Source organism: Perognathus longimembris, chromosome 21 (genome assembly GCF_023159225.1).
Source record: "Perognathus longimembris pacificus isolate PPM17 chromosome 21, ASM2315922v1, whole genome shotgun sequence".
Lineage (NCBI taxonomy): Eukaryota > Metazoa > Chordata > Mammalia > Rodentia > Heteromyidae > Perognathus > Perognathus longimembris.
In genome coordinates this window covers 28,982,252-28,995,906 of record NC_063181.1, presented here as the reverse complement: position 1 = coordinate 28,995,906, position 13,655 = coordinate 28,982,252, and the positions used below count along the sequence as shown (strand labels likewise).

General features: G+C 42.0%; 1 protein-coding gene across 2 annotated transcripts in view; it reads right to left on the bottom strand.

Annotated features, from left to right (window-relative positions):
- Acsl1 (acyl-CoA synthetase long chain family member 1) overlaps positions 1-13,655 on the bottom strand; it is a 63,845-nt gene that overhangs the window by 34,187 nt on the left and 16,003 nt on the right. For both annotated transcript variants that reach the window (XM_048330873.1, XM_048330874.1), the window contains exon 2: positions 7,465-7,691. In XM_048330873.1, coding sequence (XP_048186830.1) covers positions 7,465-7,659 — 195 coding nt within the window. In that variant the 5' untranslated portion in view covers positions 7,660-7,691. The remainder of the gene's footprint in view (positions 1-7,464; positions 7,692-13,655) is intronic.

Genomic DNA, 13,655 nt, shown 5'->3' with positions numbered 1-13,655 from the left:
TTCCTGTGAGGTCATCGTCCCACATGGTGGACTAGGAAATAAAAGGTTCAAGTTCCCCTGCAGTGCAGGAAGAGAGAAAAAGGTCAAGACAAGCAGAGGGAAAGGTTCAAGAAGGAAAACACTGAATATCTGCATATCAGTGGTTCTCCAGACTAGAACTCTTGCCAATAGTTGACAAATAGGAACACTTGGCAATAAATTTTGTGCAAATTACATTCCTGAGGATTTCGTAGGGATGGAAAGAGCCAAGCCTGCTGGGGGTATGACTGAAGTGACAAAGGCCTAGCAAGTTCAAGGTCAAAACTGCCAAAAGAAAGGCCTATTCCTTATGAAGTACAGTGTCACCCATTTCAATTCTTTAAGTGGGTGTCTACAGACCCCAAATGCCTATTGGATTAGTACTACTGCATATTCTGAGGGAGAATTAGGTTGAGAGGTAGAAAGTAAAAGATAAGAGGTGGGGGAAGGGGGAAAAACAAAGAGAAGGGAAACATGGGTGGGAGCCAAGTGATTTCTAAAGAGACCACCAAACAAATGGCTGGATTTTAATGCTAAGCTCGGGAAGAACATCAGCACAGAGAACCACACTATTCCAGGGAGCACTTCTTTCTCTCTATACACCTACAGGCCACTTCCCCTGTGCCCAGACCACCAACACCCACTGCTTTCTTTGCATCCACAGATACAACACTGCTTTTTCCTACAGTGATGTTTCAGAGAGGAGCTCTGCTCATCAATCACTATTTCCAGCCACACTAGATTCTGATAGAGCAGATGAGAGGTCTTTTAAAAACCAGCCTATGGAAGTGCCCTCTACCCCTTGTTTCTCAATGGTAATAGACAGAGGACTTTTAAAATTACACAAAACAGCATATAAGGTACTTGCATCATATTCACTGTCACCTTTTTTTTAACCCCTTTCCCTTCACCTATTTTCTTTCCACATCCCTAAGTCCTTTTTACTTTCAAGTACTCTGGCCAGATTCCACACGTGACAGAAAACACATCATACTTGCCTTTGTGAGATTAGCTTACTTCATGTAACATGATCTCCAGTTACATTTATGTTTCTGCAAAAGATAATTTCATTCTTCTCTATGACTGAGCAATCTTCTTTTGTGTATGGACACCATGTTTTATTTATCCATTCATTGATTCTTGAGCCCTTAGGTTGTCTCCTTACAATATGAATAGGTATACAAGTACCTCTACTGTATGCTGATTTAAGATTCCTTTGGGTGGGTATCTAGGAATGGTACAGCTGGATGATGTGGTAATTCTATTTTTGTTTTTGGGGGAACCTCCAAATGAGTTGTGTATATATTCTGGATATTAATTTTCTGTTGTTTTCTTCCGGTCTCCCTCCTACAAGTTACCCACACAATTGGCAAGACAAGTTTCAATTTCCTAATATCACTGTTGTTAAAAGTACAGATTAATTGTTCACAGGGGTTTCACTATAGTATCACACATCTGCATACTTCATGCAATTCAATTGATCTATATGTATATACACATACATATGTAGATACACACATCATAGAAATGATCCTGCATGTGTTGGCATATATGTTTATATGTAAGGTACATATGTAAGAGAAAATATGTGACTTTTGTCTTTTCTGTATACCTATCTTCCTTATTTGTAAGTGAGGCCTATAGGCAGCAGCTCATGAGGAATGATGATCAGGACCCTGCTATTACAAACGGCGAGCAAATGAAAGTTAATGCCTAAAAGGAGTAAAGATTCACATGAGGATGGCAGACAGTTATGAAACCAGAGCATCAAGCTTGGTGCTTTTTGAAATCTCATATGCATTTCTCTAATGATATACATATTGGATATGTTCCAAAGTCTCCCGAGGTGAGAACTGGGTTTGCACTTACAAGTAACTACAGAAACATTATGTACTATGTCATATTTACCAACAGTAGCCGAAATTACCAGATGTTTCTATTGTTCCAAAGCTCTCTCCTTTTTTCTACCTCGGACCTGGCTAAAAACCACCAGTCTAATAACCCTAACTTACAGCTAGCATTGGCACTTCTGGAAACCCCCCCGGCTGGTATCAGCAAATATCACTGATGCCACCATCTAACCTAACTCTACCTTCCTTTTTCTTGCATCTTTCACTCAGGCTACTACCTAAATGTGTGCCTCATAGTAGTATCTGATTCTGCTCACCTCAACAAGAGCTGACGTGGGGCTCACCTGACGCAAGGCTTTCAAGTCCAGCAAATCATCACAATTCTTTGAGTCTCTGCTGCCATGACCTCTACAGGCCTGCACTTGCTTTATCTCCATAAATCTGGTGGGAGGCTTCATAAAACCATGAGCCATTGATCAGCTCTCTTGCCTTGCAGGAATTGCTTAAGCCAGTTTGCAAGTGGGCATTTATACACATGCATGTGTGAAGACTGATTATGTAGAAAGGAGTTATTACACTGGCTAGCCACAGAGAAAATTTCAACTTTGTATCACACTCAACAAACATTCTAAATAAGGACTAAGATTGCTGTTCCTTCTTGCAGAGTACACAGGAGCTGTGGGGGCAGTGGTTTGTCAGTGGGAGCCACCTCCAGTGGACTGTGACTTATGAATTTCAAAACCACCATAAAGCCAGTTGCTGGTGGCTCACCCCTGTAATCTGAGCTACTTTACAGGCTGAGATCCAAATGGTGGTGGTTTGAGGAGGCAGAAAGGTCTGAAGCAGAAAAGTCCAAGAGACTCTATCTTCTAAATAACCAGAAAATAAAAAGGGGGACTGTAGTCATGGCTCAATTAGTAGAGTCCCAGCTGCCTAAGCACTGATACCAGAAAAAAAAGAAAGGGAGGGAGGGAAAGAAAGAGGGAGAGAGGAAGAGAGGAAGGAAGGGAGGAAAGGAGGGAGGGAAGGAAGGGGAAAAACACTACAGACTAGGCATGCTATACTGAGCTGACTTCAAGTCCTTCCTTAAGGAGAACTCCAGTATTATAGCACAGAAGCAAGTTCCCTGGCATTTATCTTAGTTTAAGGATGGTTCTTCCCCTCTACCATAGATAGCAGAGGCCCTAAACAGTTCTTCCCACTGGCATACACGTACAAGGATAAAGCCTGTTCTGTATGGCCAAAGTACAAGTACTTGCGGAATGAGCACGTATCTGATAACTATCTTCTGCAACTTATGCAGAACTAAGTCTGAAGCATCACATCCTTCATATTAGCCTTTCTGTGCACATGATTAAGATGCTAAGGCAAGTGGCTAACATATATATCCCATCATACGAATACTATACATTTCAACCTTTCATGAATCAGCCAGCCTGTGATCTGAACATCATGGGATCACTGAGTGTGGAGCTAAGCCATCCATCTGGGAAAGGACAGGGGTTACCTGAAAGGAGCAGGTTCTGCCTGTTGTAAGATGTGACTTCACATCCAAATCAAGGCCTAGTAACAAGGCCAGACACTAACTGCTTTAGTTACTAGAGTAAATTTTAATCTCAGTTTTAACACTAAGCCTTAGAAAAGCAAAAGATTTCTTAGTATAAAAATATTTTCACTTGCTATAATTTATTCCCTTCTTTTAAAAGACACAAGATTTGCATGGAAATGTCTAGTGATAGTAGAAACTGTCAAAAAAAAATCTTTCTGGCCTAACTTGACAAGGAAGTCACTTCAATGTCTCCGTCAGTAAGAGAAACTCACATATGTTTTGCCCCCACAAGTGTGATGGTCTTTATGCTTCAAACTGATTTGTGTCCTACATCCCTTGATACGAATGGGTGGGCCATACAGTCCCCAGTTCTGTTCTGACCATACCTGTGTCCAATCTAGCTTGGGGATAGAGGATTCAGAAGGGTAGAACTGCTTAAGTTTACTTCCTTCCCTCACCTGCACCTGATGGTTGATGGTTTCCTGTGCTATATCTACCTGTGTTCAGAATCTAGACTCAGTTTCTTACCAACCCTGTCCTTCCACTTCCAACATTACCTTCCAAGTGCCTGCATGCTCACTTTGCGAAGAGCTTGCTCCCAAGTTCCACAGCTCCAAACACTAATTCTTCAAATTTGCCTGGACCTATTTGCCTTTCCCTCATTGTCCTGTCTATACTTCTTCCCTCAGACCTAGTTACAATAGACAACTTTTGGTCTCTATAATGAAGGCTATATAATGTATAATCTATATATAATCTATCTATCTAATCTATATATAATCTATAATGAAGGCCATATAATCTATAATGTAACTCCCGATCTTCCTCCAACTTCACCACTTTGGAATCAGTTCTCTCCTGTACAAAATCTAAGTGCTAAAAGAGAAGGCAGTGCTGGACGCTGGTAGCTGCCTGTAATCTTAGCTACTTAGGAGGCTGAGATTTGAAGATCACAGTTTGAAGCCAGCATGAGCAGGAAAGTCTGAGAGACTCTAATTAAGCACCAAAAATCTGGAAATAGAGCTGTGGCTCAAGTGGTAGAGTGCTAGCCTTGAGCATAAGAGCCCAGGGACAGACCCAGGCCTTGAGTTCAAGGAACCAGCACGGGAGACAGAGGAGAGAAAGAGAGAAAGAGACAAGAAAGGAGAGGAGAGAGAAGAGAGACAAAGTGAAGGAAGAGAGAGGAGGGAGGAAGGGAGGGAGGGAGAGGGAGGGAAGGAGGAAGGGAGGGAGGGAAAGCAATTATGGAAGAAGAAAACTAACATTAACTGTACACTATTGCTGGCCAGGCAGACACTATATCCACACAGGAAAGGTACCACCATTTGTTTTCCAGATGCAGAATGTGAAAGCTTTAAGTAATTACAATGAGGATCTCTAATTACACCGTCAATCTCAGGGAGTAGGCTGGAACAGGTGAAGACAGGAAATTTTGTGTATCAAGTATGAAAGCAACAAAGAAAGCCTGCTTCTATCTCTACTTAAAAGTTCAAAGCAGCCTTTGGAGATGGAAGCTCCTCCTTGGCCTGTGGAGAAAGGCTGGCCTTCAGGTGACTGTGGTGATACCTTGATTGAACTACATTCATACTACACGGATTCTTGTCCGAACCCAGGATGCCATGTGGGCTATGATGCTATGGCGATGGCACTGTCTTTGTCACACAGGCAGTACTGGAGTCCTGTTTACCACCCTGAGTGTGAGCAAATGGTGCCCATTTGCTTTCAGAGTAGGAAGAAAGCAACAACTATTCCCTCTGTCAGCCCCTAAGTTAGTGTTAGATATCCAGGACCTTTTTGTTTTTACCAACACTTATGAAATGAATGGGGCTCGTTTTTCCATGTCACATGGGTGCATGAAATGATGTCAATTCCATCAAAGTATGTACAATCACAGAGTACCATGACTCCAGAGTGATTTTATACTTCAATTTTTATACCCTTCTTTGTAAAAGGCAAAACAAGCTCAGGGTCTATCCCTAAAACCTAAGAATTCTGAGAATCAGAGCTAAGTCTACTTCTATACACAGAGAGAAAAATTGGAGAGCCTAGATACTGGATAGTAAAATGATAGATTTTAGTTTCCTTTCAGCTTATGTGTAGTGTTTAAAGCTGTTCTGATGGGAACATCTATAATTATTTTAATAAGGCACAATGACTTCATGCTAAGATGCTACTGAAAAAAAACCACACAGCCACTGCCTCCCATGACTTCCCATATAATAAAAATTTGGCATTGCTAACAGTTCTGCCAAGTTGGGAGCATCTAAACTGACTAGTACCATATGCTCTGCAGAAGAGAAGGAAAGCCAAATCTTCACACCTATGTTTACCTCAGGTGAAGGACTAAGGTTCCTTTCCCTTCTCAATAAAGGCACCAGGGCTCACTTTCCCAGCAATAGTTCAATCATTCTATATTGATTTTTGGCATGTATGAAATGGACATAGCTTTGGCATATTTGAAGACTTCAGGCTAAGTATAGAGTCTTACTCCTGTAATCCTGGCTACTCAGGAAGTAGAGATTGGTAGGATCATGGTTTAAGGCCAGCTGGAGCAAAAAGGTTGTGAGAGACATCTCAACCAATCAAAAGCTAGGTATTAACCACATGAGAAGTGCAAAGAAGAGAATTCTGGTTCAGGCAAGCCTGGGAATAAATTTGAGATCCTAGTTGAAAATTATAAAAGCAAGAAGGTCCGGGGTTGTGGCTGAAGCCAGTGAAGTGTATTTCCTAAATAAAAACAAGCAAGAAAAAAAAGAATTTCATATGAATGAATCCAGAAATACTTTTTTAAAAACTAAAAGGGAGGGGGAAACTGGGAGAGAGTGAGGGAAGGGGTAACATTGTACAAAAATAAATATAGTTTTTACCTGACTTTTGTAACTGTAATCCCCCTGTATATCACCTTTATAATAATAAGAAAAAAGAAAGAAAAGCCAACTCTGAAACCCCAATAACTAAAACTAAACTAAAAACCCCAATAATTCCAAAAAGCTGTTTAATGAGGCCAAGGTTTTATGTGGAAGGGTATATACACTTTCTCCTAGATGACAATCAATCTAAGAGGAAATGGAGGGGGTCTTTCATATCCCCATCTAAAAGAATCAATGAGGCAGCACTGTGTTTCTTAGCTTCTTCTGTGTTGAAAATAAATGCTAAAAATAAATTCTGACCTAAGCAGGTTTCCCCTGCAAAGCAAAGAGTAGATGAAGAGTCACAGCACTACTGAGAACTGGGCTTCTTCATCTTTTCAATAGCTCATTGTTTTGTGTGTGTGTGTGTGTGTGTGTGTGTGTGTGTGTGTGTGTGTATGTGTGTGTATGTGTGTGAATATGCCTTGAAAAAGATGAAGGAAAGGAAAGTAGAAAAGGAACACTGAGGAGTATCCTCCCAAGGGCTCTGGGGTTTCCTTATGCAGCCCCACCAAAAAGCCCTAATCAGATACTCTGGTTAAATTTTCCTAACCCTGAAGTCTTTAGCTTTTCCAGGCCATATGCAATCCTCATACTCAATGATACAAGCTCAGATGCCTCTTGGTTGTTCTTTCTTCATGTTCTGACCTACAGGCTATAGCCATGTTATTCATCAAATTCCTAGTCTAGAAACATCCAGGGTGAAAATCAGGAGTCCTTTACCACAGTCTGAGTATCTGCTCTAAGTATCCAATGTACCACCAACTGTCTTCTTTCTGTACAGGGGGTGACTCTCTTTCTTGCTGGGATATCTCACCTGTGAGGTCAGGGATTCTTCACTGCACCCAGTAGAATCTTGTGACTCCTACAGAGCCTAGCCCAGGCTTAGAAGCTCAGTGTAACTTCTGCAATAATATTCTGTGTGATTGTGGACAACCGACCTGCCCCACGCCCTTGATCCTTCAGCCCTGTGTCTTGACTCCCATGTCTCTGTACTGCCATCAACAACTCCAAACAAATATTTGATTTTGATTGTGACCTTGATCCGTGTACCACTTTGATGGAGCTTAGTGAGGTAGGGGAAACTCAGGGAAAGCTCAGAGGCCCCTCTGCCCCTAGTCACTGCTCCCCTACTTACCGCCACTTCCACTGACTGCATGGAGAGGTCGCATGGCGGCTTTAGGGCCTTGGGCCTCGTGGCGTACCAGAAAGTGGTGAGTGCAGCAAAAGCTCCGAAGCCCATCAGTGTGTTGGTGGGAAGGGTGCGCACATATTGACGGATGTCAACCAGTTCCGGCAACCGAAAATACTGGAGCAGGTCGTGGGCTTGCATGGTCCTGTGCTGGTGCTTCTTTACACCAAGTTCTGTAAGAAGAGAAAAATGGCATGTTGACTCCAGGCAGGTAGAGTGCTCTTCAGAATTCTCACAATTCTGACTGGCTGACCAATCAAGACATTAACACCACGGGCTAGGTCTCCTCCCAGATGTCAAATTTCACGTTTCTAAAAACACTTCAGGGTAGTTTGTTTTTGTCCCATTTCTCCATTGTTTTGTGTAAAAATGTTTTCATTAACCACATGTGAAATACTTTATTTGTGTAGAATTCTCCCCATAACATACACAAATAAGTGAAATTGTATTTTTGTTCTCTTTCATTTAGTTAAATGCATTCAATTCTCATTATCAAAGCTAATAGGAATATAAGTGACATGAAGCAAAACAAACCAGTTCCAACCACCTAAGGACAATCAGCTGTATTTTCTGACAGATCTCAGAACAAGTTCCCCAACTGGTAAAACAGACCAACCTAAGTTTCGACACCTCTCTCTCACTTTCCTGGCACGTGTGCATGCTTGTTCACTCCCTCCCACCCCCATCTCTCTGCACTGGTGTTTGAGCTGAGTTTTCAACTTGCCAGGCAGGTACTCTACCATCTGAACCATTTTTTTTTCAATAGAGTCTTATATTTTTGGTTGGGGCTGGTCTCAAGCCATAGTCCTGCTATTTATGCCTCCTGAATAGCTAGAATTACATGCACAGAGCACCATACCTAGTTACTGGTTGAAATGGGGTCTTGCTAACTGTTTGCTTGGGCTTGCCTTGTACCATCTCCTGAGTAGCTGGGATTACAACCATGTCCCCAGCATGCTCAGCCTTTCCTAATATTCTTTACACCACACAACTGGCATACAAATGCTAGGAAATTCAGCTGGCTATTCTAAAAATTAGATCATTTGCTTTAAAAAGCATTCCCCCCAGATACTGTACCTAAAACAAATAAAAAATATAAATGAATTAGGATGCAAAAACTTTAAGGCACATGCCAGATATCTAGATAGACTATAGAAAAGTATTGGAGAGAAAGTATAGAATGGTATTCAAGGTCTTAAATTCTGGAGGCAAATCCTGACTCTCTGACTTATTCACTGTGTAATTTAGGATAAAGCATATTGTTCCCTGTACCTTATTCTGCGTCTGTATATATGGAGATGAAAGTCATACCCCCTTGGTAGGCTATTAAGACTAACAAATGACTTATATAAAGACGATGTGACACACCACCAGGTGTGTAACTAATGATAGTTGTTGTTTCCTCTACCAATGATCTGATGAGTCCTCACGGCAGGTTGCTCAGCTAGTGATAAGCCATGTTTGCCCACAGTTTACACATAAAAGAAAGAAGCCAAAACATACAGAATAAAATCAGATAAATTTACAGACCATTTATATACAGATGATTCTAAAAAATAAATGTACCATAGAATTTTTTAAACTCAATTCTCAGTAGAAAATTATTGATTTATAATCTTCAAACAAAAGGGAAGGAGGGGCTAGGAATATGGCCTAGTGGTAAAGTGCTCACCTCATATACATGAAGCCCTAGGTTCGATTCCTCAGCACCACTTATATAGGAAAAAAAAAAAAAAAAAGCCGGAACTGGCACTGTGGCTCACATAGAGTGCTAGCCTTGAGCAAAAAGAAACCAGGGACAGTGCTCAAGCCCTGAGTTCAAGGCCCAGGAGTGGCAAAAAACAAAACAAAAGGGAAGGAACTCAAAGCAAATCAGCTGAGAGGCTTTTTCTCAACAACTCCTTAACAAGGCAACAAGTGTTCCAGCAGTACTGTAGATCAGATGGCATCACTACATATTCCTTTAATGGCTAGGTCACAAGACTAAAAAGTTTTCTTTTGGAAACTATAGAAATCTTCTTTTTAAATGTCAATCTATGCTATTAGTTATCTTCACAGAGTAGCAGAATATCAAGCTGCTTTTACTGACCAATAAGAGCCCAGAGTAATGCAATTGCTTGAATCATTCAGTCTTATGTTACCACCTCTGCTCAAGTTAGGTAGACATAAACATAGACACATGCATGCACACACAGAATTACAAGGTTTAATAGGACAACAGAGAAAGAATAGATAATAAATGTCTTCAGGTCAAACTCTACAGAGAAGGCACCGACCCTTACAAAGTCACTTACCCCCTGTGCCACCAACAGCGGACTGCTGGGTGACAGAGAAAAGGGCAAGACAGGCTGGGGGGTGGGGCAGGGGCTAGAGGAGCTCAGCTGGCGCTTACCGTGCAGCCAAGGTCTTTCAGGGCATTAGTCACATGTGAGTCTCACACTGCTGCCCACTGGGCTAAAGGTAACTAGCAGACAAATCCATCCTTGACTTCTCAGGAGAGCAGAAGGTGGAGGATGGGCCAATGAGGAGCTGGGATTGCAGTCACCCCACTGCTCCACCCATGGGCAGGGACCAGCATCAGTGAGTGTTGCTGCAGGGGGCAATACTGCGAACAGTCACTGTTTTCTTTCTGCTCAGCTTCCCAATGAGAAGAAACAATGGGCACATTTCTTTTAAACCCTTGACACAGAGGCTGGGAGGTTGGGTTGTATGTCCGAAGAAGAGACATCCCAGAAAGAAACAGATTATGAGAAGTCACTCGCAGCAGACTTTCTCTTAGAGGCATTCACAGAAACTGAGCTACTCTAGTCACCTGGCATGTCCCAGTGCCCAGAAACAATGCACAGAAACTGAGAAAACAATGCCAAGGAGAGGATCCCAGCTTCTAATGAAGTGATACAAAAATAAGCCAGCAAGGCCTTCTAGGTCTTGAAAAAGGCTTTTCTGAGGAAGAGATGGATCCATCCAAGTTCTGTGAGAGACTTCATGGATAAGCAAAGAAATAGAGTCTAGGTCCTATTCGAATACACAGGTGGCACAAACTGCACCACAACTCTGCAAACAAAAACAGCCTGACACATCTAATGTGCAGCTGGGTGCTGGTGACTTGTCCCTATAATCCTAGTTATTCTAGATGATTCAAGATATTTGAGGATTCCGGTTCGAAACCAGCAAGGGCAGGCAAGTCTATGAGATGCTTATCTCCAATTAACCAGCAAGAAGCAGAAATGAAGCTGTGGCTCAAGTGGTAGGGTGCCAGTCTTGAGCACAAAAACTAAGGGAGAGGGTCAAGGCTCTGAATTCAAGCCCCACTACCGACATGCAAACACACACAGAAAATCTAATATGAGAATTCATCTTGCTCTCTAGTCACCTGCCACTCGACTTCATTACCCTCAGCACACCTAGTCTGGATGGGGATTCCCCACTCCTCAGATAAACACCAACCCCCTTTCTCTACCCTCCTATCCCTGCGGTAATTTTCCTAAAAGCTACATTACAACATGAATTTACAGTGGTTGTTCAACAGAATTTCATCCCAAGTAAGGATATCAAATAAGTTATCTCAAAACAAACAGAGTCATGCAGAGATGATTAAATTTGTCTATTTAAAGGAACAGCAGCCACCAAGCTATAAAATGTATTACATTAAGAAAGTTTAGTAAGTCTGGAAAGCTGAGTCTTAAAACACACACACACACACAATACTTTAGAACATTACATGTTTAACAGCACACATACAACAGCATTTTATTAGATACTAATCTGTATTGCTCAGCATTTAAAGCCAGCCAAATTCCTCCATTTAGTGGGTGGTAGGACAAGCGACAGCAGTTTAATTCATCCTCTTAGCTGGCAGCCAGGTAACAGGCTGAAAATCAACTTCACCGAACAAACTGGCTAATGCTGCAAATCAAAAAACAACAGCCTTTGCATAAAGAACTAAGACACTATCTCCCTTAGATATGTGTAGCTCTTATTAATGAAACTAGTAGCATCAAAAATCCATTGCCAGGGCTGGGAATGTGGCTTAGCGGCAGAGTGCTTGCCTAGCATGCATGAAGCCCTGGATTCAATTCCGCAGCACCACATAAACAGAAAAAGCCAGAGTGGTGCTGTGGCTCAAGAGATAAGAGTGCTGGCCTTGAGCAACAGGAAGCCAGGGAGAGTGTGCAGGCCCTGAGTTCAAGCCCCAGGACTGGCAAAAATAAATAAATAAATAAATAAATAAAAATCCATTGCCTTGTATTTTTCTGTTCTTAAGGAAAAGTCACTTGGGTATTTAGCAATGGGAGAAAATTAGGCATGATAACTAGCTTTATATGTTGTATGAAAATATAAACACCATGCTTTGATATTCAGTCCTAATAGGTCTTTTAATAAGCAGTAGAACTCATGTATGTGCTAATAAATGGTTAAAATGTAGAAATGGATTTTGGTCTCATTTCAATGGTGTTATTCAATGGTGAAATTTTTTTTTTTTTAATTCTCTCAAAAGCAAATTTTCTCTAGGGTAGTTTATAGCCCAGATTCAGAAATGCTGCTGCTTGTTGCTAAGAATATGATTCCCATGGCTTAAAGGCTTAGGAAGCCAATATTTCTCAGTCGCAACAAACCACTCTACCAACAGCTAGCTTCTCCTTCCTCCCAACTCCTTACAAACAGGGGATTGCTCAGCTGGGCCTTTTGAAGTACCTGTAAAATGAAGTCAGAAGCCTTGGAACAACAAGGGGAAATGTAACAACCGCCAAGGAAATCTGGCCCAAGTTAAGCAAAAACAAACAAAACCAAAACAAATAGAGCAGAAGACGCCTTTAGGTAGCTGTGGTAGGAGTCACAGCAGGGCAGGGTAATAGAACCTGGATGGTATGACTGCCAGAAAGTGAAAATTTTCCTACCTCCATCCAAGCTTTGGGTAGAATCACTAACAACACAAGCAGCATTTCTTTACTGTTTTGAGATTTCCCGTCCTGCATTCTTACTGAATATCATGAAAGCAAAGTGACAAGAAGAAAACCAATGGCAGAGGTGCAAAAGGCTTCCTCAAGGTATTGGTCAGGATGGAGTCACTCATCTAACTTGAAATTCTACCGGATATGTGATTCCTAACCTCTGCTGGAACACTGATTGTTATGAGAGTCTCAGATGAAATCCACATATCTCTCAGTATTTTACATAAATGCTAGCGGTTACTATCACCAGGGCCTCTTCACACATGGCTCCAGTGCCTGGTGTACACAAAGGTTCACCACTCACCCCTGTGTATGCTTTATGAGTAAGGAGGCTCAGAGCCAGAGGTGATTCACAAGGACATCTTTCTCTATGGCCACACACAAATGTGTGCACATACATACACACACATACACATACACAATCTACAGTTCTAAACTTTTTACTTACGTTAACATTTTATTTTCTCCTTATCATCTACAAGCCAAGAAACAGGTCCTGTCGACATGTGCCTTCTTGTGAAGTTCCTCGAGTTTGCATCAAACTGAAGAATAGCAGTTTGCTGGAATGCTGCACTAAGAATGCAGACCACAAACAAACCCACACAAATAGTTCCCCACTTGGGCAGCAGCAAATGAAGAAATCCTGACATCTTTCCTTAACGCAACAAGCCAAGCTGGCACCATGTTGCCATTCCTTGAGCCACCTCTTCCCCTTGTACAATAGGCTATTTACAGAAGGCTAAAAGTGCCCCCTTTGTCCTGTACTAGCTGGGCAAAGCTCAGGCCTCTGGGAAGAACAAGAGAGCAGCAGTCAGGCCATTTGCTGCTCTTTCAATCTGCTACTCCAAAACTGTTGGATTCATGCTCCTTAACCCTGGCTGGCAAACCACCTAAAGCTAGATTTGCTTAAGCCATCATCTCTAGAACCAAAAGAGCAGTTTGCCTGTCCCTCGAGAGAGAAGGAGTAACACAGGCCCTAAAGAGCTGTAAGCCTCCAAGCTAGAGGAGAGGCAGAGGTCAAGATCCAAACCTCACCCCACACAGGAAGCCCCTGCAATGTTGCTGCCCGTGGCCCAACTCACTGTGGCATGAGAAGATTTGTAATTTGGGTAACTGGGATTAGGTGCACAAGTACACCAGTGGTTCCTCAGAGAATCTGGTATTCCTGCCCATTGCCCTGGGGCT